This window comes from Mauremys mutica, chromosome 7 (genome assembly GCF_020497125.1).
Source record: "Mauremys mutica isolate MM-2020 ecotype Southern chromosome 7, ASM2049712v1, whole genome shotgun sequence".
Taxonomy (NCBI): Eukaryota; Metazoa; Chordata; order Testudines; family Geoemydidae; genus Mauremys; species Mauremys mutica.
In genome coordinates this window covers 82,350,806-82,378,333 of record NC_059078.1, presented here as the reverse complement: position 1 = coordinate 82,378,333, position 27,528 = coordinate 82,350,806, and the positions used below count along the sequence as shown (strand labels likewise).

Sequence of the window (27,528 nt, the reverse complement as noted above, 5' to 3'; positions counted from 1 at the left end):
AATTAGACCCAAGTATTATAGCCCACAGGAGACTAGACTATACATGCCACAGACAGAAAACAGTAGGAACTGAGGTACACCAGTGCCTGAGGACCCTCCAATGGCAAGGAAATGATTAAGTGAGATGTACCCACACAATCCTGGCAAGTGACCTGCACCCACACATTGCAAAAGAAGATGAAAAACCCTGAGGTCACTGCCAATCTGACCTAGGGGAAAATTCCTTCCTGACCCAACATATGGCCATCCATTAGACCCTGAGCCTGTGAGTAAGAACCAGCCAACCAATCACCTCAGAGAGAAAATGCTCAGTGCCACCTCAGAGCCCTAGCCCTTGCTGCCCAATGCCCTATCTCTAGCCATGCCCATCTCTGATGCTTCAGAGGAAGGAAATCACACACAGAGTTTTGGGGGAGTGAGGTGATCCCTTCATGACCCCTGCAAGCGTCCAGCTGAAACCCCGAAGAATTAGCTTTTAGTAATGTAAGACATGAACCAAAACTGATCCCCAGCGCTGTTGAGCCCAGACCCCTACCATCACAAGCAACCCCACTGTAAAAAAAACATGACTCAAATATATCAAGTTCTCCTTTAAAACTAATGGAGTTGTTTGCCCCACAACTCCTATTGGGAGGCTGTTCCAGAGCCTCACCCTACTGCTGATTAGAAACCTTCTACAGTAATTTCCAGCTTGATTTGTCCTTGGCCACTTGGTATCCATTTGTTGTTGTGCCATCACTGTCCTCGAGCTTAAAATAACCCTTTACCCTCCCTGGTATTTACCCCATAACATATGGAGGAGTAATTCTATCCACCCATAGCTTTTTTTGGGGGGGGGGGGGGGGGGGGGGGGAATTAAATGAGCCATGCTCTTCCAGTATTCTCCTCTTGGTATTAGTGAAAGTGGCAAGAACTCTAGATAAAAAAAGAAGATCTTATAATTATTATTATCAGTGGCCCTTATTCTACTAGTGTTTGACACTGCTCTAGCATGAAATTTTAACAAGAGTTCTCAGACAACAGCGAAGGAACCTAGCCCATGAGTAAGAGTCAAAAGATATAACTAAAGGAGAAAAAAGCTTTTGTTTCATTCCAGTAATGGGAGAATTAGGTATTAAAAAAACAGGACTGAGAGTAACATTTAGCCAATTGTGATGCAAGCAGGTAGTGTAGTTTCCCCACATAGCTACCAGTGGTCTTCAGTCGAGACATGAAAAATCCATGTAATCCAGAGTGATCTGGAAAGCCTACCAGTTACAAAACTGATTTATTTTATTTTATTAAGATCAGAGGTGTGGGCAAAGAATAGATTTTTTTTTCAAGTGTTTACTTGCATCTTCAGATCTGCCTCCAAATCTACAGAGAGGGATCAGTGCATTGGGGGTGAGGTGCTGCAGCTGACTATGGGTACTGAGGACAAGCACTGGATCTCAAAATTACATGATATTGCTGCCACAGCTACAAAAGAGTGCAGCATCTACTGAACTCTATTCCCCTGCAGAAACCATTACTAAAAAGTCCCAGCATTTAAGGAATATTTACATATTCCATCATGTGATAAAGGCTGCCATCCTTAGATATTTCCACAATATCTTTATCCAAGTCAATTTAAGGACAGACTGATTGTCTTTAGGCTTGTCCAGCTTGTGTGTTTCAGACCTTAAAATTATTTAAAGGAATTTGTTTAATAGTTGATACTGGTGCACTACTCTCATGTGGCAGATAAGAAAACCAGCTGAATCTAATTTAATTTACTTTATTCCACACTGCTAGATTTATGGGTAATCCTGTTTACTAGTGTGTTTTTACTGCCAGTTGTAGGCATGGCTATTTCATTTTTCCAGCTATATTCAACATTAATGTAGCACTCTTAGTGCATAGCTTAAATTCCCACATTGCCAAAAAGAGCGTGCAGTATAGATGTATCTGAAGTGATGGTCATAGTAATAAAAACATGGCTTAGTACAAATAAATTACCCTTTATTATAAATAAACAGTCAGTTATAAAGAGTGATGGACAGACTAATGATTTTCATAGAATATCAGGGTTGGAAGGGACCTCAGAAGGTCATCTAGGCCAACCCCCAGCTCAAAGCAGGACCAATCCCCAGACAGATTTTTGCCCCAGACCCCTAAATGCCCCCCCCAAGGATTGAACTCACAACCCTGGATTTAGCAGGCCAATGCTCAACCCACTGAGCTATCCCTCTGCCCAAAACTGAAGTCAAGGAGAGTCCTCAAGAGATGCCTTCTGAAGTTCTTGGGGGATATCACAGGGGGAAGTGTTCTTTTGCCTAACCAGGAACTTGAACCTGGGACCCTCAGATTAAAAGTCTGAGGCTCTACCAACTGAGCTAGCCAGGCTCACATAAGGAAAAAGGTTTTGACAGACCTTGAACTGTAACTTCAGTTTACATTTTGAATACTTTCAGCAAGGAAGATGGATAGAAACAATTTTTTTTTAAAATATGAAAGCTGATGTTTATTATGACAACTTTTTTGCAGTGGGATGGATAGGTTACTACCTCATGAAAGTGTGTTTGGGGGATGAGGAATGGAAAGAGGAAACCAATAGGGCTAACATCCATGAAATGAAGATAAGGAGTGTTTATTTTAAGTTGAGAAGAGATAACAGGTGTTATGAGCAAGCAACTGCCACTCATCACAGCAGAGGCATGATGGTCTATCAATTTAGGATGCTTGCACCAGGATCCTAACAGCGGGTGGTGCCAGATCAATAACAGCCATCAAAATATGAACTTGAACATAGCTGAGACGTATACATGAGGGACGAGGAATATATTTTAAAAAACCTTATAGAAACAGAATTAGATTTTTGGATTGGACTGTAGTGAAAGAACATATTTTAACTTGCTTATTACCTAAATACCAGCATACAAATAAGTAAAGTTTAGAGTTCACCTCACTCAAACCCATACACTCTGACCTAGAACAAGTAGTTTTCAATCCCTTGGAAATTTTTTCATTCACTAAATTTGTTTGTCCAGCTTTTTAGGTCATAATGGAATATTCAAGTGCTTTGTTGCTACAGTGATGGGCACCACAGGAAAGCCCTAAAACAGACTTTAAATAGAACTCCCATCTCTCCCCCCAGCTGTACATTTGAGAATTAAGAGTTCATCATTGATACCCATACACTCAACAGGTAACATAACCCTTTATTTTGCAGGTTCTATCTTGGGGGAGTAATGGGAACCCAGAAACAAGTAATGGAGAGATTAAGATTCTGAAGAGCCAATTGCAATATTTAAAACTGATGTCTACACCAGTACTGCCAAATTCTGTGATTTTATGATGTAATCATTTGACTCCGAAAGCTGGGGCTTCAAGAACAATATGACGCATGAGAACCTCAGCTGTGAGGCTTCCTTAAAAGTTTCTAATCCAGGGGTCGGCAACCTTTCAGAAATGTTGTGCCGAGTCTTTATTTATTCACTCTAATTTAAGGTTTCACGTGACAGTAATACATTAAGGTTTTTAGAAGGTCTCTTTCTATAAGTCTATAATATATAACTAACCTATTGTTATATATAAAGTAAATAAGGTTTTTAAAATGTTTAAGAAGCTTCATTTAAAATTAAATTAAAATGCAGAGCCCCCAGACCAGTGGCCAGGACCCAGGCAGCGTGAGTGCCACTGAAAAATCAGCTCGCGTGCCCCCTTCAGCACCCGTGCCATAGGTTGCCTACCCCTGTTCTAATCCTTGCAGTTGTAGAGAAAACTAAAGCTTCAAAAACCATCACCCACATGTACACTAAAGGCTCAGAAATAAGAAGACAAGCAAGGAGAACCATTTTAAAATTTATTTTTAAGTCATGATTTGAGAGTATGACTCATGATTTTTCAACACCACCACATGTTCACTACTGTTATTCCATATATTAATTTAATGCAGAAATACAGCAACTATTACTTTTCACTGGTGAACTGAATCTAGCATGTTCAGCTGTAAGATGTTGCTACATTCCAACTATACCACTGAGGAGTTTGACTGGAACTCTGACATACCCCAGTTAAGGCGGGGGGGGAGAGGAGGAGAGGACCACCCATATCCCCTTCCCTGAAGGCGCATGCGTGCACACACACACACACACTCCTCATTCTACTGGTTCTATTTAACTTTTGACAGTGAGACAGCTTTAAATACTACTCATCCCTCATTTGTACTCTAAGCAGCAGTTATCCATCCATCCTCTCCCCCTACCCCAATACATCATTCCTGAGGAAAACCTAATCCTTTTGTTATTTAAAAAAGGTCACAGGCTACAGAGTCAACCTTCCAGAGTTTCCTTGTATATATTTCCCCCCCCCCAAAATATATTATTCTCAAGATCAAGTTATAAACGTTACCATGAGAATTATCTAGTGGTTACAATTACAACATAAGACTCCCAAAGTTACCAATCACATCAGCTGCAGAGAATTTCTTTATGCTCCTATTTAAGAACATTTGCTCTATTCCCTCACAACAGTTTATGGGGGGGGGGGGACCCAATCGATTCAGTGTATTAAGATGTTGTTGCACCATATGAGCTGTCAAAGTTCCAGCATCTGAGGACTTTTAACATAATCTTTGTTATTTAGGAGGTGCTTTAATTTAACTACATAAATAAGGATTATACAGACAGACACTTGTAACAGGAGACAGAGTCCTGTGGCACTTTATAGACTAACGGACGTATTGGAGATGCATCTGACAAAGTGGGTATTCACCCACCAAAGTTTATGCTCCAATACGTCCGTTAATCTATAAAGTGCCACAGGACACTGTCATTTTTTACAGATCCAGACTAACATGGCTACCCCTCTGATACTTATAACAGGAGAGAATCTTACAGATTAGGGTACCAAGTCATTTCCATTCTTACTGTTTTCAGAAAATATTTTCTGCAATTTCTAGCTACTGGTCTGAAGTTTTCTAGTTCTGGCCTGTGGCTGAAGCTTACTTATTTAAATGCCATGACAGTTCCATCATTTTTCAGTACAGAAGAGTGGGAAAATGCTCTTCTCCACTTTATGCTTCACATTTTTTAGAACAGCCTTAGTGCCAAAACAGCTGGAAGTAGGAAGCTAAAATCTGGAAGGGAAGTGGGCTTAAGTGAGGAGAACTGCCTCTGAATGTTCTGGAGGAAGACAGGTTTTATTTAGGAGATTGACAAAACAAAAACAAAAAAACCCACACACCACACTTCAATATACTACCAATATACATTTGGTATATGTCTAAGACCTTTTAAACTAATATCCAGAGTGGTGCACAGCCTGCATTCACATGTGCAGTGGTAAGTTAGCTGCTTAGTGAAAAAATTTAGTCAAGGTTCACATTGAATAAAAGTCCACAGAAGCCCTGGTCTCATTCACTGCACCTCTTGTGAGGTAAGACTGTACAACTCAAAGCTATGTGAAAATGCCCAGGAATTCCCAATATGTTCAGTGGAAGGGGATCACAACATGGTCAGACACAATAGTCACCATTATACTAATCATTCTGTAACATAATTTCTGAATCTAAGAAATTCTTCCTTTTGTGAAATGTTAAAATCTCTGTTAGGAAAAAGTTCAAGTTAAAGTTACACTGTTATGTGCTTGAATATCTGGCAGGAACCTACCCCAGGGCATTATGCATTTAAGTTATGATTAGCTGTTAATCATACCACATTATTGTAATATAATATACCAGGGAGGGCAGAGCTACCCGTAATATTTTTCCCTGTGGCAACTGTAGGCCTAAGGTTAGAGATTGGTGTTTTCATTAAGATTTACCAGAGGCAAGCTTTGTTTATAACTGGGATCCTGTTGGTCTAACTTCAGCAAAAGCATGTGATGTACTTCAGAAAAGGTACTTGACTTGCAGTACCTAAAGAGACTAAAAACAAGGTTGCATGCACTGTTGTAGAGGCATTGGTTCCAAGATATTAGAGAGATGAGGTAATCTCTTTTATTGCACCAGTGTCTGTTAGTCAGATAGACAAGCTTTGAGCTTACACAGACCTGAAGCAGAGCTCTGTGTAAGTTGCAAAGTTTGTGTCTCTCACCGGAAGTTGGACGGACACAAAAATAAATAAAATTACCTCACCCACCTTGTCTCTCTAAAAACACGGTTGACCAACTAAGGAATTATGTTAACAGCTATGAGTTTTCAGAAGTGGATTTCTTTCCACAACACTTTTCACAACTGAAGGGAAGCACAGCATAAATCTGATCTCATTGTATCCTCATCTACACAAATACATAAACTAAGATTTGTATTAACCTCAAGTACTTGTGTCATGGAAAAGTAACACCTAAAAACTTTACATGTCTTGGATAGTGACTAGGAAATGAGAAACTTAACACAGAAGATGGGAATATAAATCCACAGAACCCCAAAACTGTAGGCCACAGCAATTTTCATGGGAAACTCGCAACTACTTAGGAAGGTACTTTTACACTTACACACACACACACACACACACACACACCCCTCTAAAAAGTCATTGGATGTTACAAGTAGCATCAGTAAATCACATAAAATTAGAAGAAATATCTTCAAAACTAAGGGAAATATATAAAAATTCAATTTAGAATAAAATTTCCTTGGTGACATGTTTAAATGTTACCTCTGGTCTCACAGAACTGAACAGGAATATCCTTCTACAGACTATCCCCACAGAAAGTTATATAAGGAGAAAACTATGACAATTAACAGCCAGAACAAACTCCAGAGAGTGAATGGGAAGGAAAAGAGAGCGCATTTTTCCCTTTCTACTCTTTGCTCCCAAAGCCAAGACTTCTATTACAACAGCCGCATTATCAAAGGGAGGCAAATCAAAAAGCATTATATTGGAACTTTCCATAGAAAGTTCTTCTGTCCTGGATATATATATATACACACACACACACACACACACACACACAAGTGTAAGTTACATTCAACTCACATCTGCCATCAAAAAGCTATATGCTTAAAGGAATAAGGGGTATTTTTGTATCATTACAGCATACACCTATGTCTATCACATGGATGATTTACCAATGGCAGGTTGGCACCAAGTTGTTTAGCATCACTACTACTGTAGCTAATAGTTTGCTACAACCCAAAGAAACACATCTTCAAATTAAAACCTGTTTTAGAGTGGTAGCCGTGTTAGTCTGGATCAGCAAAAACAATGAGTACTTGTGGCACCTTAGCCCTGGTCTACACTAAGCTCGGGGGTCGAACTAGGGTACGCGAATTCAGCTACGTGAATAACGTAGCTGAATTCGAACTACCCTAGTTCGACTTACTTACCGTCCAGACGCCGCGGAAGCGAACTCCGCGGCTCCAGGGTCGACTCCGGCAACTCCTCCTGCCGCGGTGGAGTACCGGAGTTCGAACTAGCGCTTCCGGGGTTCGAACTATCGCGTCTAGATCAGACGCAATAGTTCGAACTCCGAGCAGTCGAACTCGCCGCGTCGACCGTCCCGGTAAGTGTAAACGTACCCTTAGAGACTAACACATTTATTTGGGCATAAGCTTTCGTGAACTAAAACCCACTTCACTCCATGCATCTGATGAAGTGGGTTTTAGCCCACGAAAGCTTATGCCCAAATAAATGTGTTAGTCTAAGGTGCCACAATAATTTTTTTTTTTAATTTAAAGATCAATGGCAATCCCTTTGCAGTGTATCATTCATGTTCTTTTTCATAGTCTTCAAAATCTGAAGTTTCTATCATGGCAAGTGTAAATTCTGGAATTCATGACGAATTTCAGTTGTCCTTTAAAAGATCAAACAGCTTGTCCATGGCAAATGTATAGGACAGGGGCTATTTGTTACAGATTCACATCTTTTAGAGACGTGTTTTTATGGACTTGCTCATCAGGGATTAAAAGCCATCCAGATCCAAAATGTATCAAAATACATGAGGTATTTGGATACCAGATTTGGCTTTGGACCCTTAAGTTCCCGAAACATATCTGTATTAGCATATTAGTTGTTGGCTTCACATAAGACTACATAAGGTAAGTTATTCCACCACAGGTGTGGAAGTGTTTGTGAGCTTGAAATATACCTCAGTTAAGCATGTTCTGCTATCCAGAATATGCATGAGTGTTGTTTTGTACTAGGAACACTCTTTCATGCCACAACACAATGTTTTTGGTATTCTTCTATCTGAAATGTGGGAGACAGATGCATTTAAACACAGTTTGTAATATGGAATATACACCAAGAGCATTAACTAAGAATGTCATCCCCCACAGTATACTTTTAGCCATTCTCCATCTGGTCCCAGCATGCTTCAGCCCCTCAGTTTGCTATGGGGAACTGCACTGAGCATGCTTCCAGCCCTAGAGTGTTCCTTATGTAGCACCAGAGGGTACATAGGCAAAGCAGCAGCTATAAAATACCATTTGACCTAGCAAAAGGTGTGCTGGGCTGCAGAGCAGATGACTACGTTCCAGCATTAGCTCCGCTCCTGGGTGGATTCTGTGTGACTGTGCGCCCACAGAAAACACACCGTCCTGCAGAATTCCTGTGCTTCCCTGCAGAAAACAGCAGTGAAGCAAAGGGAAGCCATGGGGGGGGGGGAGGGGGGAAGACGACGACAACCATGGGCACAGTTTTTGGGGAGAGATTGCCCTCTCCAACAGATGCGAGACAAGGCATGTGGGGCACATGGGGTTATGAGCCACTTCCCCCACCCCCCACCCCACCCCCTGTTTCTGCAAGCACAGAGCTGCCCAGCTGAAGGAGGCTGCATCTGTGACTCTGCAGCCGAATGCAGTCTCCTGGGATCTAGTGCCAGTCGTGCTCCCCTTGTGTGTGCTAAGACCCTTCCTGGTTTCTGTGCAACAGAGTGCCTGCGGTGGAGCTAGGTAATGCGGGGGGGGGGGGAAGGCAGGGGAGGGAAGAAGGGGTGGAATAGGGTAGGGGAATGTGGGAGTGAAGATAGGGGGATGGAGGAAGAGGGGGGAATTGGGAGCCTGGCATGTGGCATCCCTTCAGCAGCAGCTGGGGCTCCCCGGTTAAGCAGGCCCATCAAACCCTCACCCTGACAAGCCCCACCCCCCTACACTTGGATTCCTCTAACAAGCCCCCTACACCCAGACCCCCACCCCACTGATCCCAACCAGCTGCACCTGGACCCTCACCCCAAGCACCACTCCCCCGGCACCCAGACTCCCCCACATACAGACATAACCCCCGCTGTGCCCCAACCACCTTCTCCTGGATCCCCAACAAGCCCTTGTGCCTCCAGATTTCCCACTGAGCCACCCACACAGAAACCTCTCACTCCACACCTGGATCCCGCCCCCCCCCCACACACACACACACTAAGCCCCTCCACACTTGGATCCCACTGGGCTGAACCTGCCCACCAACACCTGGTATGCCTGGCACAAAGCCCCAGGGTGTTTCTGGGGCAAGTCCAGCCCCTGCACTGTGTCAGGGTCAGATGCAGCCTCACTGCCAAGTCCCTGTACTGGGGGAGATGGGGGCTTCAGGGTAATCTCCCACCTCAATGCAGCCAGTGGCCTGTGTTCCCCACTGCCATGATGGAGCCACATTTAACTGACAAATGAGATTTTCAGAATTTTAAAATACTGTGCGCATAATTTTTAGGCGCAGAATTCCCTCAGGAGTAACTGGTCCCATTACTCTCACCCATTCTCTTCCTGCAGCATGCAGTTTACTATCCCAAAGACTGAAATATTTTAGTTTAGCTTCAGTTTTTGGGCTTAATATAGTGGTATCCAGGTGAAAGGTATGGACATATTATATACACGAGGGCAGACTGGCTGATCTAATGGTCCTTTCTGGCCTTACTCTATGAAACTACTAGCTCCCTGTGTTGTATGGAGAAACCATTTTTATTCCTTATGCTATCTGAAGCATTCTAGATCCATTTCAGGCGCCAATATTCTTGATAGCAATATAGAGTGGTGGGCAAGTGGGAGGGGGAGTCCATACTTTACACTTCTTGCTGTACATCAGAAAAATTGCACTGCACTCCACAGAAAGAATAACCAATTTTTAGAGATACAGAAGGCAAGTCACTGACAAGTTCACTTAAGGTCACACATGTTAGGGACAACTGTGAATAGAATCCAAGTCTTTTGTCTCTGAATTTTCTGTTCTCATCACTAGACAATATTGTTTCCCTTTAGAGCATGCACCCTCCGTTCAAACAATGTATTATGCTCCAGGCTTTGGAAATTCAAGGAGACAAACAAGAAAAACCTTAGTCATGCTTCCCAAAAGTTTAACACAACTCAACATTATAAATCATTTATTTGGGGCAGACAATGAAAACCATCAAGCCAAAGTTGTTTGTACAAGCTTCTCTTCAAAACTTAAACATATAATTTAAAACAAAACCAAACAGCACTTCAAGTGTCATGTGATGCTGGGTATTTTTATCATCACTAACAAAACTTTTATTCAAACATCAATTTCCCACAAATTTTGTTTAAAACCAGTATTAAGAGTACTGTACATGGCAAAGCTAAGAATGGAGTTGCAAGTCAGTGTGTCACCTCAGTTAAATGCAGAAAAGTGCAAAATGTGTGTCAAGTGGACACACATTTTAAGCAATGGATGACACCAACATCATTCACTTATTCAGTGACTGGTCAGTGTTCTAAGTGTCACTACCAGACTGAGCCACATCTGAATTGTGGACAGAAGCTAAGAATTATCTACCCTCAGAGCCATTCAGATGCCTTCAAAATAATTAAACAGCTACCAGGTTTTTGTCAAATCACATATTTAAAACTGGACTGAGAAAAACCCTTACTTTTTAAAAATAAGACCATGTGGAGAACAATCCTACTTTGGAAGGTAATACACTACATCTAAGTCGATTATCAGAAAAATTCCAATAGTGTCTAGGCAAAGGTAAAGCTATGTCTACTGTATTAATGGTATCAAGTATCAGAGGGGTAGCTTGTTAGTTGGATCTGTAAAAGCAGCGAAGAGTCCTGTGGCACCTTATAGGCTAACAGAAGTATTGGAGCATGAGCTTTCGTGGGTGAATACCCACTTTGTCAGATGCATGTAGTGGAAATATCCAGGGGCAGGTATATATATATATATATATATATATGCAAGCAAGAAGCTGGCTAGAGATAACGAGGTTAGTTCAGTCAGGGAGGATGAGGCCCACTTCTAGCAGTTGAGGTGTGAAAACCAAAGGAGGAGAAACTGCTTTTGTAGTTGGCAAGCCATTCACAGTCTTTGTTTAATCCTGAGTTGATGGTGTCAAATTTGCAGATGAACTGGAGCTCAGCAGTTTCTCTTTGAAGTCTGGTCCTGAAGCCTTTTTTGCTGCAGGATGGCGACCTTTAAAAATCTGCTATTGTGTGTCCAGCTAGGGTGAAGTGTTCTCCTACAGGTTTTTGTATATTGCCATTCCTAATATCTGATTTGTATCCATTTATCCTTTTCCGTAGGGACTGTCCGGTTTGGCCGATGTACATAGCAGAGGGGCACTGCGGGCATATAATGGTATATTTTACATTGGTGGACGTGCAGGTGAATGAACCGGTGATGGTGTGGCCGATATATATACAAAAACCTGTAGGAGAACACTTCACCCTCCCTGGACGCACAATAGCTGTGGACACACCAGGCTGTAACTGACAGCTAGTATATAGATAATTTAGTTTAAAGTTATGACAATATATTATCTTCCAGTAACTGGTATATATACACAATTGCTCAGACCCTACAAGTGAGAAAGAATGCTTTGATTCATAGTTCAAGATCACAAAAACGTTTTTAAACAGCAGAAGTCACCAAAACATGTAGAAACAAGTCCACTCAGTCCTACTTCTTGTTGGGCATGTGACTCAGATAATGAAAATGAACACTCGTTGGTCTGCACTGCTTTGGATCAGCATCAAGCAGAACCCCGCCATCAGCATGACCGAAGCATGATGGGGCATATGAATCTTTAGTGCATCTGGCACGTTAATACCTTGCATGGCATTGTAGCTGGCATTGCAAACGCCTGTTCTCACTTTCAGGTGACATTGTAAACAAAAAGCAAGCAGCATTATCGCCTGCAAATGTAAACAAACTTGTTTCTCAGGTTTTATTTTGTTTTTTTTAAACATAGTTCTACATTTGTAAATTCAACTTCCATGATACAGAGATTGCACTACAGTACTTGTATGAAGTAAACTGAAAAAAAAATTTTAATCATTTTTACAGTGTAAATATTTGTAATAAAAAATATAATATAAAGTGAGCACTGTACACTTTGTATTAAGTGTTGTAATTGAAATCAATATATTTGAAAATGTAGGTAAGCTTCAATTGGTATTCTATTTAACAGTGCCATTAAAGCTGGGATTAATCAGAATTAAAATTTTAAATTGCAATTAATTTGAGTTAATCAAATGAGTTAACTGTGATTAATTGACAGTCCTATAATAAAGCATTTGTGTTGATAAGTTCAGATATTTCATGAAGGATTAGTCAAAGCACTGACAGCACATGGGCCAGTTATTTTAACCCTTGTAGTATTTTTCAAGACTATCAACATATTAGTCAAAAGCATGGTCTAGCAGTTGAAGCACAGAACTATCAGATGCCTCTGTACTCCAATCCTGGCTCTGACCTTATTCCTTCCAGCCCTGGCAATCGCTACATATCACTGTAATTTTACTAACTCTGAGATAAGAAGAGTCTCCTGAAATTGAAGTCTAGAGAAACTACAATTTTAGGTTTTTGTTTTGTTTTAAAGACACTTGGGGCAAAGTGCAAATATAGCAAATCCACTGACTGATAATCGATCGGCAGAGGGCCACATGATGTCTGCTTTAGGTGAATCTGCTGCTGCTCTTCTGGCTACCAAACAGAGAGCAGAAGGTCAGCCAGGAGGCAAAGGTTCTATGGCAGTTGGGACAACAGTTGGAGACCTGGAGGGACAGCAATGAAGGCAGCTGTTCCAGGCGGCTGCTCAGGATGAATAAAATCAGGGTTTCTGGAGTTGTTTGTGTGTCTATTTAAAATATAGAAGACTCATGTAGATAGTATAGATAGGAACTGCACCATACCCAATTCAGTTACATTATTCTCCTTTTCAAACACTAGACAACTCAACTTCTGCAAGGCCCTGATAAACATTGGTGCCCCTCAGCCAAACTGTTTATCTTTCCCACTTTGTCGGTTTGGAAATGGAACGACATAACAGGGTCCAGCAGAACATGGCTGGGGGAGAGGGAAGGGGTAGGGCAGAGGAGCAAATCAAGAAGCAAGAAAGGGAATTTATCAGGGCAAAGAGCCAGAGCAAGCCTGGGAGTTGGGTGAAAGTAGAAGAAGCAGGAAGGAATCCAAGACTGGAAACCATTTAACTGAAAGCCTCCTCTTATAGCTAGGGCCCTACCAAATTCGTGGCCATGAAAAATGTGTCACAGATCATTAAATCTGGTCTCCCCTCCCCATCAAATCTGGTCTTTTGTGTGCTTTTACCCTATACTATACAGGTTTCAGTGGGGAGACTAGCATTTCTCAAATTGGGGGTCCTGACGCAAAAGGGAGTCACCAGGTTATTTTAGGGAGATTGTGGTATTGCAACCCTTACTTCTGCACTGCCTTCAGAGCTGGGCTCCTGGCCTGCAGCTGCTGCTCTCCAGCTGTCCAGTTCTGAAGGCAGCACCACTGCCAGCAGCAGCACAGAAGTAAGCCTAGCAATACCGCAATGGCCACTATAATGTGACCCCACCCCCAACTCTTTTTGGGACCAGGACCCCTATAATTACAACACTCTGAAATTTCAGATTTAAATAGCTGAAATCATGAAATTTAGGATTTTTTAAATGCCCTGACCATGAAGTTCACCAAAAGGACCATAAATTTGGTAGTGCCCTACTTATAGCATGCCCCATATCGTCTCCTGACCTACTTCCCCCTTTCCCACTCCAGCTCCCTTCCCTCCCCAACTCCATTTCAGTTTTCACTTGCCTAGCCCCACACAGGACCTGGTCTCTTGCCTCACAGTCTCTTAGTTTACCCTCCTGGATGCAGTCATCCCTCCTCCTGCCTCCACCTTTCTGAGACAGTGGAAATAGCCACTTTGTCAGGGCTCTGCAGCTAGGAAATGGGGCAGGTAGAGTATGGAGAGGTCTAAGACGTGTACTTTTAAACATCTCCCCTTTTCCCAGCAAAGACAAAAATTATCTGAGCCTCTCAAGGAGAGTAGGTAAAGAGCAGACTCACACTACATACTGCCTCAGTTGTCCCCTTCCTTCCCATAAAAATCTGAAAAGTGGGGATAACAACCTGCTTCTTTCACAGGCTGCTGTAGCACCAATTTACTTTTAAGTCTCTGGATAAGAGAAGTGCCAAGTACAACATTCAGTCATTTTGTGAGACATAATGCCCAGCTTTATCATTATGGGCCACATGTCATAATTACAAACTGAGGCTCTCAGCCATGGTTATTCTAGGACTGTTGCTTTCAACAATACATTAAACTACTACAGGAGATGGCTGACTCTGCTTTTATACCCACTGAAGTTCTTATCAAACATTATATTGCTTTGTATTAATTACATGTAACCTAATGCAGTAACTGAAATAAAAGAAAGCTGGTGACTGCACACTTAGCTACACATTTGACATTAGGATGTGTACATAAGACTGGTGCATGAATAGGGATGCTTGCAGTCACAGTCTACTTTAGCCATCAGTGATGTAAACATTGACTAGCAATATCTCTGACTACAACATTTGTTTGCAAACTGGGTAAGTTGACTAAAGATTTTTCTGGACTCATTTGATCATCCCCTATGAAGACTGAACAGTTAGTTTGGGGCTTTGTTCAGTGAAGTTTGTCAAAACAAATAAAGCTTAAGTTACAGGGACAATTGTCAGAAACCAAAATGAGGGACAAGACAACAGCAGAGAAATAAGCTCAACAACATGGGAATGATTGCCTTACAACAAATAAAAAGTTTACAGCCTCAGCTTCAGGACTATTGCTGTAAATTATTTACAGCAGAAACAGCAAAAAAATATCAGCTTCATGGAGAAAAGCATTTTCTCTAAAATGGAGAGAGATTAAGCAGCAATTTAGGTCAGAATGTTGGCATTTTCATTACAATATATCAGTCAATATTTGACTACGTAAAAGGCCTAATATTTTTCACTTTTAGAATTTATCCTCTTCAGTGCCATCTTACTGTTGGTACTGAGAGCATCCACAGGAAAGCTAGTACACCAGCACATCTCCCTTCTTCACATTTGTTTCCTCATCTTTTATGGCCATACGCTCACTCAGCACCCCTCCCACCCTCTACTCCATCACTTATTTTCAGTTGGTGAAGGACTATGGGACATGCTATACCCAGATCTCGGGGGCCAGGGTAGAACACAGCCTGTATAGCGCAGTTAGAGATATCATGCAGCTCTATAGACCTCCAGCACCCCCTGCTCCCTGTAGAAAGGCCCAGCATCCAGGCTGCAGTGCCTCTCCCTGCTGCTTCCCCTCCCAGTCCACAGCACTGGGACACTGCCAGGAACTCCCCAGTTGGGCAAGCACTGGGCACCGCAGTCCATTATTGCCTGAGAGAGGAGGTGGTCACTGGCAGGTTTGCAGGAATGCAGCCAAGGCAGAAAGTACTGGGGTTGGATGGACCTTTCCCTGAGCTCTCTGGGCAAGTCGCAGTGCTTCCTTCCTTAGTTGCAACCTAACAAAGCTGCCTATGACTGGGGTCTATCTCCCCACCCACCCCCAAAAAAACAAAACAAAAACAGTTATCTAAATGCAGCATGACAGTTGCTAATATCCAAATCCCATTAACACTGTAGTCAGATAGGATTGGTTCTCAGGAAAATGCTGTGATAACCAAAAGTCGCCTTTGTCAGGATCAGTAGCATCCCTTGGTTTTTTTTTTTTTGTCAAAACAAACAAAAAAAACACCCACACTCAAAGAAACTTAAGTGTTTCTAATAAGCATTTTGAACCCTGTGAAATTTAAGTAGTCCCACTACAGTTGTTCCTAAAAATTCTACACCATTCATCTTCATTAAAACAGTTAACTGTTTAAAACTCTTGTCCAGTAACAGTTTTAATGAAGATGAATGGTGTAGAATTTTTAGGAACAACTGTAGTGGGATTACTTAAATTTCACAGGGTTCAAAATGCTTATTAGAAACACTTAAGTTTCTTTGGTGAGTGTTTTTTTTATTTTAATTAAAAGCATTACATTATGGAAATGTAGCTATTATTTAATACAATACTTATGTTTAAGCTGCGTGCCTATTGTATACTCTAATAAAAGTGGGGGGAGGAAAATGGCCAATCACATTGTAAGAGAAGCTCTGGTATCACACAAAGCTACTCTTGAGTTAGTATGTACATATATCAATTGTGGTCAGGGAACCAGTTGTCCCCATAAATTCACCAGATATAGCTTACACAATTATGATTTTTAGCAAAGTCTGAAGTTGTAATGTTATAGACTAATTAGCTAAAACCCCAACCTTTCACACAGGTGTGCCAGTTGGAACAAATACTCCATCATCTGTGTAGTCTCCCTACTACAATCAAGTTGTTACATGCAAATTAGCTGTAAAGTCAATGTGGGGATTGGTTTAGTTACACATCTCTGATATCACAATGGTCTAGGACTCTTGAAGCATTGATACTTGAGTACCCCCACACAAGTCAAAATGGCTGCTGTTTAGATCGTAGGATAAACTTCAAAACCCAGTGAAGATTGTTGAAAATATCACCAGGTTCAAAGACCCCTGAACCATGCTTATAGCTCTGTCCATCACTTCACACTCACTCAGACTTTACAAGTATCAGAGTGGCAATCCTAGAATCTTAGTCTATAGATACCTATTGGCCAGAGGCAGGGTTGAGTCTCTCCCCAATTTGCTATTACAGCACCTTTTTAATCTTAAGCACCAGTAATCTGGTTCCATTTTGGTTTAGGTGGAGCCCAATCTTCCTGTATAAGCTCCCCCTTTCCCAAAAGTTTCCCCAGTTCCTAATAAATCTAGATCCCTCCTCCCTACACCATTGTCTCATCCACACATTGAGACCCTGCAGTTCTGCCTAACTGGCCCTGCATGTGGAACTGGAAGCATTTCAGAGAATGCTACCATGGAGACCCTGGACTTCAGCCTCTTACCTAGCAGCCTTAATTTGGTCTCCAGAACCTCTCTCCTATCCATCCCTATGTCACTGGTACCTACATGTACCACAACCACAGGCTCCTCCCCAGCACTACACATAAGCCTCTCTAGGTGTCTCGAGAGATCTGCAACCTTTGCACCAGGCATGCAAGTCAACATGCGCTTCTCCCAGTCATCGCATATGCAGCTCTATCTATGTTTCTAGTGATCAAATAGCCCATTACTAATACCTGTCTCTTCCTAATAACTGGAGTTCCCTCCCCCAGAGAAGGACAAAAACGTTTCCATGGGTTACTAAGCCGCTGGAAGGACAAGCAGACAAAGGTTAAGCCCCTACACGAACAAAGCAGGGAGCCCTCTGGAGACACAGCCCTGGGGGCCCATCCCCCAGGACTCGGCTCCCCACCCCCCAAGCTATCTAGTTACTGCAGCGCACGAATGTCAAGTGACAGCAACCAGGCAAGGGGCGAAACCGGGGACACCAGGCTATAAGTGCCACCCGCTGCCACGGGCCCAGGAGCAGAGGGGCCACCGGGCGGCGCTTCGGCTGCACACGGCGGCCTTCGCAGCCCACCTTGATGCCACAAAGGAGACGCTAACACCAGCCCCCGGGGCGCACGGCTGAACCGCACCACCCCCCCGCCAGCTGCGCAGGGGCCTCGGCAGGGTAGCGGTGGGCACCAGCCCCCGAGCCATCCCCCAGGCCGAGCCCTCCCCACACAAAAAAGGAAACACCTGGGCTCTGAGCACGGTCCCCACAGGAGTCACTTACACAACCGCTCGGGAAATCATCCACGACACCATCTTGGCCGACGTACCAACGACAGCGAAACTCCCGGCCCCGGAGCCCGGCACTAAATAGCTCCCCTCCCCCTCCGCCTTCCTTCCTAGCCCTGCAGCCCCGCCCACTCCACTCCCAGGCTCGGAACAGGCCACGCCTCTAAGACGTGATTGGCGGCAGCACAAGGTGCTGCCCCTACGCTAGTTGGATTGCGCATGCGCTGTGTTCACGTCCGAGGGGGAGGGCCCTTGATATAGCGAGCGCATGCGCCTAGCTCTCTCTGGGCGGGCCCCGGGCCCCTCTGGCTTTAGCCTGCGGAGGCTTTGATGGTTCCCAGCAAGATGGGGGGCGGAGTAACAGCTCTTCCGCCCGCTTGAGCTGGTGTCTGGAACCCCGCGCTGTTCAGGGGCCGGCCGGCACCGCGGGGTTGCTCATTTTCTTCACAGCCCCCAGGACGGAACAGAGCCGGTGGAGACAGGGCCGCGCGGGGGCGGGGATCAGTCTCTCTCCCGGGGACACAGATGCAACAGCAGCCGCCTTATAGTCCTAGTTGGGGGAGAGGGAGACACATCTAATCAGAGGCATTTCCAGCTACCTGCCTGTGAACTGGTCAAGTGTCAACACAGGCAAAGTTAAAACTGATTTTTTTTCAACACCGTAAATTACTTCTCCAGCTAGCCACTTCTAGTGCAGGAAAGGACAGGCTAGTAATGATTTAACTCAGCTATGATGACTCAACCATCGAGTTATAGCATAAACTAGCTAATTCCTCTTTAACATAGTGTTAGACTGAGATGTTAAATGCACACACAAGTGAGATTATTTCAGTTTGTCAGGAAGAAGCCTAAAACTATCGGAAGGGCTCCTGTAGTACCAAGGAGCAATTGAGGACATAGAGAGAACAAAGGAGCTAAATCACTTCCTTGCATCAGTTTTCAAAGGATAAAGGTATGCAGGGCCGCCCAGAGGGGGGGGCAAGAGGGGCGGGGGCCCCCACCAGAGTTTTTTGGGGCCCCTGGAGCGGGGTCCCTCACTCGCTCCGGGGTGCCCGGCAAACTCTTGTGCGGCCGGGCGCAGGAGCTTCTGCCGCTCCCGGTCTTTGCCGGCGGGGGGTCCTTCCGCTCCGGGGCGGAAGGACCCCCCGCTGGCGAATTACCCCCGAAGATGGAGCGGGATCCGCCGCCGAAGCGCAGCCCGGTCTTCGGCGGCGGGGGGCCCTTCCGTTCCGGGACCCGCCGCCGAAGTACCCCGAAGACCCGCGGCGGAGCTCCCCTCCGCCGAAGACCGAGCTGCACTTCGGCGGCGGGTCCCGCTTCGGCGGTAATTCGGCGGGGGGGGGGTCCCGCCGCGGGTCTTCGGGGCACTTCGGCGGCAGGTCCAGGAACGGAAGGGCCCCCCGCCGCCGAAGACCCCGGGCCCCCGGAATCCTCTGGGCGGCCCTGAAGGTATGTGACCCTTTTTCAGGTAATAAAGAGGAGGTACTGTCACAAAATAGACATGTCAAAACAGGGAGGGTCCTGGAACAAACTCATGAAACAGCAAAGTCACCAGCTGTTAATCCAAGAGGATTGAAGGCTTTCAAGTGAGCCTAAAATGTAGGCCTCTGAGTTTAGCTTTAGTACTAGTAAAGTTGGCTGAAACAGGAAATTATTTTTAAAAAAAACAAAACTATATGATAGGCCTTAACAATTATAGTTCCTGTAAAAGAAAATTGTACCTCCAGTCAACATGCTCAAATAATTGTAGTAATTAAAATAGTGCAGTGGGGGCCAAACTTTTCCTGTTATGCCCCCCTGTTACCACTAATGGAATCTGTCCATGCCCCCACTCCATTAGTGCACAGCCAAGGCTTCCTCAGCAGAGGAGCTTGGGGCAGAACGGGGGATGGGGGAGAAGCCGGGGCTAGAGGTGGAGCTGGCCTGGGGGCGGAGAAGGAATGAGGGCAGAGTTGGGCATGGGGTAGAGCAGAGCTGGGATCAGAGATAGGTATCACTCCCTCCCCACATGCCCCCCCAAATGTTCCTCCCACATTTTATGGACCACCTACATAATGGATGAAGAAAAATTGATTGACATTAGGCTTTTCATAAAGCCTTTAACAATATCTTTTTTTTAGGGACTATAAGGAATCCAGGAGTACTAGAATGAGATGCAATATACAATCAGATTAGAAATTGACTAAGAAACAAAAGTCACAGGTAGAAGTAAAAGGTAAATTTTTCACCAGGACAAAGACTAATAGTACAGTGCTTCTAGGTACAAAAGGTGGTGTTTATTCATGATGTGGGGAAAGGTGTCAAACAGTGAGGTGACATCATGTGCTGATGATATTTAAGACAACCAAGACTAGAAAAGACTGAGGAACTTCAGTAAAACATAATCCTAAATGAAAGGACAGCACAATAGCAGATGGAAGACCAAGGACATGGTAGGCCCGTTACTCAATGAGAGGGGAAAATAATAACAGAAAATGTGGAAATGGCTTAATGACTTATTTGTTTCAGCTTTCACCAAGAACGTTGGTGGTGATTGGACATCTAACATAGTGAATATCGGTTAAAATTAGGTAGGCTCAGAGGCTAAAATAGTAAAAGACCAAGTTAAAAATTACTTAGGCAAGTTAGATGTCTTCAAGTCACCAGGGCCTGATGAAATGCATCCTAGAATACTCAAGGAACTGATTGAGGAGATATCTGACCCATTAGCGATTATCTTTGAAAAGTCATGGAAGATGGGAGAGATTCCAGAAGATTGGAAAAGGGCAAATATAGTGCCCATCTATAAAAAGAGAAATAAGGACAACCCGGGGAATTACAGACCAGTCAGCTTAACTTCTGTACCTGGAAACATAGCGGAGCAAATAATTAAGCAATCAATTTGCAAACATCTAGAAGATAATAAGGTGATAAGTAACAGTCAGCATGGATTTGCCAAGAACAAATAATGTCAAACCAACCTGATAGCTTTCTTTGACAGGGTAACAAGCCTTGTGGATAGGGGGGAAGTGGTAGATGTGGTATATCTTCATTTCAGTAAATCTTTTTATATTGTCTCACATGGCAAAACTGTTTGGAAAACCATCCCCAGAGAGTAGTTATCAATGGTTCACAGTCATGCTGAAAGGACATAATGAGTGGTGTCCCACAGGGATCAGTTCTGGGTCGGGTTCTGTTCAATATTTTCATCAACGATTTAGATAATGGTATAGAGGATATACTTATAAAGTTTGCGGAGAATACCTAGTTGGGAGGGGTTGCAAGTGCTTTGGAGGATAGGATTAAAATTCAAAATGATCTGGACAAACTGGAGAAATGGTCTGAAGTAAATAGGATGAAATTCAATAAGGTCAAATGTAAAGTACTCCACTTAGGAAGGAACAATCAGTTGCACATATACAAAATGAGAAATGACTGCCTAAAAAGGAGTACTGCAGAAAAGGATCTGGGGGTCATAGTGGACCATAAGCTAAATATGAATCAACAGTGTAACACTTGCAAAAAAGCAAACATCATTCTGAGATGTATTAGCAGGAGTGTAAGCAAGACAGGAGAAGCAATTCTTCTGCTCTACTCCATGCTAATTAGGCCTCAGCTGAAATATTGTGTCCAGTTCTGAGTATCACATTTCAGGAAAGATGTGAACAAATTGGAGAAAGTCCAGAGAAGAGCAACAAAAATGATTAAAGGTCTAGAAAACATGACCTATGAGTGAAGATTGCAATCCATCCCATCACCAGATCGCTAATGAAGATGTTGAACAAAACCGGCCCCAGGATGGACCTGGGGCACTCCACTTGTGTTGGGGCTGACCACAAGTTACCCTGGGATGATGTTACAGAATGGTTTGTGGGGAGCTAGTAGTGAACTGGCTTTGACTGGATAAATAAGTGAAGAAATAAGCGAGGCCCAAGACTGTGAAGTGTGGGAATAAAAAACAGCATTGTTTCCTGCCAGAGCCTGCTTGTGGGTGAATACCACCTCCCCGCCCCCCTCCTTAGAAGGAGATGATGATTAAAAACGGCTATGCGAATTGCTTTAGATGAACAGTCTCATCTGCGGACCCTGGCCTTGCGGGTGCCCAGAAATTCCCCACGCTAGAGCAGCGCCTGCTACAAGCCCTCAGGGACAAGGTTGGAGGGTCCGGGACTGCCCATAGCAGAAGAGGCGTAAGCATTGATTCTTGCTTGCTTGCTTGAAAGCACGTATTTAGTAACGTGTGAAGGCTGGGAAGCTTGTTATACTTTGGCAATAAAACTGATTATACTTATGCATCTGGTGTGGCTTCATTGAGTGTATCCAAGCCTCCTCCCCTTTGCCTGGACAGCTTGATACCGGCTGCCAACTAGACATTGAGCCATTGATCACTACCCATTGAGCCCGACGATCTAGCCAGCTTTCTATCCACTGTATAGTCCGTTCATCCAAGCCATACTTCTTTAACTTGCTGGCAAGAATACTGTGGGAGACCATATCAAAAGCTTTGCTAAAATCAAGGTAAATCATGTCCACCGCTTTCCCCATATCCACAGAGCCAGTTAGCTCATCATAGAAGGGAATCAGGTTGGTCAGGCATGATTTGCCAGTGGTGAATCCATGTTGACTGTTCCTGATCACCTTCCTCTCCTCCAAGTGCTTCAAAATGGATTCTTTGAGGACCTGCTCCACAATTTTTCCAGAGACTGAAGTGAGGCTGACAAGTCTGTAGTTCCCCGGATTCTCCTTCTTCCCTTTTTTAAAGATGGGCACTGTATTTGCCTTTTGCCAATTGTCCAGGACCGCCCCCAATCACCACGAGTTTTCAAAGATAATGGCCAATGGCTCTGCAATCACATCAGCCAACTTCCTCAGCACCCTCCGATGCATTGCATCCGGCCCTATGGACTTGTGCATGTCCAGCTTTTCTAAATAGTCCTTAACCTGTTCTTTCACCACTGAGGGTTGCTCGCCTGCTCCCCATATTGTGCTGCCCAGTGCAGCAGTCTGGAAGCTGACCTTGTCTGTGAAGACCAAGGCAAAAAAAAAAAAAGGATTGAGTACTTCAGCTTTTTCCACATCATCTGTCACTACGTTGCCTCCCCCATTCAGTAAGGGTCCCACACTTTCCCTGACCTCCTTCTTGTTGCTAACATACCTGTAGAAAACTTTCTTGTTACCCTTCACATCCCTTGCTAGCTGCAACTACAGTTGTGCATTGGCCTTCCTGATTACACCTCTGCATGCTTGAGCATTATTTTTATACTCCTCCCTAGTCATCCGTCCAAGTTTCCACTTCTTGTAAGCTTCCTTTTTGTGTTTAAGCCCACCGAAGATTTCACTGTTAAGCCAAGCTGGTCGCCTGCCATATTTGCTATTCATTCTGCACATCAGGATGGTTTGCTCCTGCGCCCTCAATAAGACTTTAAAATACAGCCAGCTCTCTGGGACTCCTTTCCCCCTCATATTAGCCTCCCAGGGGATCCTGCCCATCAGTTCCCTGAGGGAGTCAAAATCTGCTTTTCTGAAGTCCATATTCTGTTGCTCTCCTTTCTTCCTTTTGTCAGGATCCTGAACTCGACCATCTCGGTCACTGCTGTCCAGCTTGCCACCCACTTCTACTTCCCCTACCAATTCTTCCATGTTTGTGAGCAGCAGGTCAAGAGGAGCACAGTCCCCAATTGGTTCCTATAGCACTGGCATCAGGAAGTTGTCCCCAACACTCTCCAAAATCTTCCTGGATTGTCTGTGCACTGCCGTATTGCTCTCCCAGCAGATGTCAAGGTGATTGAAGTCCCCTATGAGAACCAGGGCCTGCGATCTGGAAATTTCTGTTAGTTGTCCGAAGAAAGCCTCGTCTACCTCATCATCCCACTACAACATCACCCTTGTTGCTCTCGTCTCTAAGCTTAACCCAAAGACTCTCAATAGGCTTTTCTCCAGTTTCATACTGGAGCTCTGAGCAATCATACTGCTCTCGTACATACAGTGCAACTCCTCCACCTTTTCTCCCCCACCTGTCCTCCCTGAACAGTTTATACCCATCCATGACAGTGTTCCAGTCATGTGAGTTACCCCACCAAGCCTCTGTTATTCCAATCACATCATAATTCCTTAACTGTGCCAGGACTTCCAATTCTTCCTGCTTGTTTCCCAGGCTTCTTGCATTCATGTACAGGCACCTAAGATAATTAGCCAATTGCCCTACTTTCAAGAGGCCTCCCCTGTTGCACCCTCCTCCTTGTGTTTCCTACTGGTATCCCACTTCCCCACTTACCTCAGGGCTTAGGTCTCCATCCCCTAGCTAACCTAGTTTAAAGCCCTCCTCACTAGGCTAGCAAGCCTGATTGCAAAGATGCTCTTCCCTCTCTTCATTAGGTGGATCCCATCTCTTCCTAGCAATCACTCTTCCTGGAACAACTTGCCATGGTCGAAGAATCCAAAGCCCTTTCTCCGACACCACCTGCGCAACCACACATTTACTTCCACAACTAGATGGTCCCTACCTGGGCCTTTTCTTTCAACAGGGAGGATGGATGCAAACACAACTTGCACCTCAAACTCCTTTATCCTTCTTCCAGAACAACATAGTCTGCAGTGACCCACTCAAAGTCATTCTTGGCAGTGTCATTGTGCCCATGTGGGGAGAAGTAGGAAGGGGTAGCAGTCTGAGGGCTTGATCAGTCTCAGTAGACACTACGTCACATCCTGAATTCTAGCTCCAGGCAAGCAGCACACTTCTCGAGTTTCCCAGTCTGGAGGGCAGATGAATGACTCCGTCCCCGTTAAGAGGGAGTCACTGACCAGCACCACCCATCTCCTCCTCTTGGAAGTGGTGGTCGTGGAATCCCCATCCCTAGGACAATGTATCCCATGCCTTCTGGTCAATGGGGTCGCCTTCTGATTCCTTCCTTCAGATGACTCTTCCAAACCATTCTCCGCCATAGTAGCTGTGCAGAGAGCCTGAAAATGGTTTCTTACCTCGATCTGCATTGGGAGTACATGAGTTCTCCTCTTTCTTCTTCTGGAGGTCACATGCTGCTAATTTTCTTCCCCGTTCTGCACTGCTCTCTCTGATTCTTCAGCATGCTGTGCCTCCAGGACCAAACACTGACTTCTATCCAGAAAGTCTTCATTTTCTCTCATGCAACACAGGGTTGATACTTGCGTCTCTAGTCCTTTAACCTTCTCTTCCAATATGGAGATCAGCTTGCACTTCTTACAGACGAAGTCGCTTCTATTCTCTGGAAGAAAGACAAACACAGCACACCCTGTGCAGGTCACAACAGCGGATCGCTTACTATCCATGTTGTCTTCCTTCTAAGAGCCTCTTCAGATGTTGTATTTACTGATCACAGAAGCCTGAAAGGCAAAAGACTCTGTGGCAACTCCCCACAGACAAGCTCCCTCTGTTTGTTTCTCCTCTGTTCGCAGCTGAACTTGTTATGCCAAGTTATGATACTGAACTTGTTATGCCATCTTATAGCTAGTTGGCGTGCCCTAACCTGGAACATGTCAGTTTTGATCACCCTATTTCTAATAGCAGAAACAGGAGTTCAGAGGCTGATAATACATTTCTATATGAGAAGAAATTGACACCACTTAGTTCTGATAGGAAATGGTTAAGAAGGGATATGATAGAGACATAGAAAATAATGGTCTAGAAAAGGTAATCTCGGAGCTACTATTTACCCCCCTCTCCCAAATCAAGAATAGGGAGATACTAAATTGAAACAAATGTGAGACTAAGAATATAATTTCTTTAAGAAATGTTATAATCACTTCATTCTTCAGGGAATAAAGCAGCCACTAATTGATGAATTAGGAAGACATGTTCTCTAGTCACAATTTATTCCATAGTTGTCCACCCTGCTCTTTCTTGGACCTTTCTCTGCAGCTTCTGGCCCAGGCCTGTATGGGAGACAGAATGCCAGATTAGATGAATCACTGGTCTAACCCACTATGGCAGTTCTTATATTTAGAAAGAAGGAACAGCAGTGACAGATGCCCTGATATCTGCACAGGTCTCTATTCTCACATCATCCAGCCCCCAGATAGGGCTGTATCATAATTTGCTATATTCAAAACACCCTACACCAAGAACTATATCATTCCCTTCTCCACTACTACCCATGTGGTATCATTTATCTTCCCCTTGCACCTCATAGCCAGTACTGTATAGTTTTCTTTCTTCCTTGCCTTTGTAGCCAGGATTGTATCATTCTCCTTTCTCCGGAAATACGAGGAGCCTTATCTGATTTTGAAAGGAAAACTCAGGCCACCTCTCTCATGCATGTGCAATACCTTTCACGCAGGTGCATGAGGAAGGCAGTGAAGTATAATGAAATTCAGAACTGAGAGGAGGAAAGGATATTCACCTTCTTCCCACATATTTTCTTTTGGAATGGAAGTTGAGATGACATTAAACTGTGAGTAGATGAGTACTGTTCCATTCCCTTTTTGTATTTTCTGTATAGTTCCTACCCATTTCAATATACTTACCTTTTGACTTCACCTGCTTAGAGTCCTATCCATCAGCGATTGGGTTGGAAGGACAGAATACCTGCGTTGAAGATAGAATATTAAGGTTGGTAGGTTACAGAACAGTCAGAACGGCTTATGACAAGGAAGGAGAGAAGAGGTCATTAAGAATTTATAGGCAGGGCTCTTGGAAGCCCTATCTAGCAAGTGTGCTTTGCCTGTGTTCAGAGTTTCTCTGCCTGATATAAAATGGGCTTTCCCTGCTTTGTCCTACAAAAGACAGGTCAAATGCCATCCATATGAGTGAGTAATTTTAAATGGCAAAATTTGGTTGCAGAATCACACCCTTGGAGATTGAAGCCCTCTGGTCTCAAGAATTGCAGGACAGCACTGTCAATGCAAGCTTTCCTGTGCTCCACTACAAATAGAAACCCTGACTTACAGGCCTGGGGGGGGCAGGGGATATGTGTTTGTCAGAGCTCATTTAGGGTTGCTCACTCTGGTAGGACAGTCATGGGTGCCACTTGTTTGTGCTGATGCTTGGAGACAGAAATTTAATCAAATCCATCAGTTTGTTTCGTATACACCATATACATGGGCTGGCAGATGGTAATTTGATGTAGCTCTACCATACACCTGGGTAAAATTCACACCTTGAAGTGAAAGCCTCGCTAAGGTCCTGACCAATCCACAGTGGCACCTATATATATATATATTAGATGCAATATTAAGTGTTAATGTCCGCAGCCCAGTACAAGACACAGGAGGACAGTGCTGTGCAGAGAAATTTAATCTGAGGATTAAGATTGTTGAATAATTATTTTAAAACCTAGTTTATGCAGTGCCTTTTGCGTGGTAGAAGTTGCAAAGGGAGTTCTGCTTATATCCATATTAAACTGAAATTTCCCTACAGCAATTTGGAGTGCTCATGTTTCATTGTCCCACTAGCATTTAACAGCACTATGGCAAAAACTTTAAAATAAATACTGCTTCTGCTGAATGTGTTGCCTAGTGATTAAAGCAGAGGACTGGAAGTTGAGATTCTGTTATCTTCCTACCTTTTCCATTAACTGACTTTGGGGAAGTCATTTAACCTTCAATGCCACTATCTGCAACAGAAACAACTTCAAGATTTGTTAAATGGGGATAATATCTACCT

General features: G+C 43.9%; 1 protein-coding gene and 1 long non-coding RNA gene across 4 annotated transcripts in view; one reads left to right on the top strand and one right to left on the bottom strand.

Annotated features, from left to right (window-relative positions):
• The window catches only part of REEP3 (receptor accessory protein 3), a 72,417-nt gene extending 54,425 nt beyond the window's left edge, over positions 1-17,992 (bottom strand). For 2 of the 3 annotated variants that reach the window (XM_045023119.1, XM_045023122.1), the window contains exon 1: positions 17,908-17,992. In XM_045023119.1, coding sequence (XP_044879054.1) covers positions 17,908-17,939 — 32 coding nt within the window. In that variant the 5' untranslated portion in view covers positions 17,940-17,992. Of the gene's footprint in view, positions 1-16,475; positions 16,513-17,907 lie in introns of those variants that run through there. The other variant, XM_045023121.1, reaches the window with a different exon arrangement.
• A 248-nt stretch (positions 17,993-18,240) lies between these two features.
• LOC123373603 lies at positions 18,241-26,304 on the top strand. Its single transcript, XR_006580776.1, has 3 exons — positions 18,241-18,864; positions 20,033-20,127; positions 26,204-26,304. It is a non-coding gene; the product is annotated as an uncharacterized LOC123373603 (long non-coding RNA).
• The last annotated feature ends 1,224 nt before the right edge of the window (positions 26,305-27,528 follow it).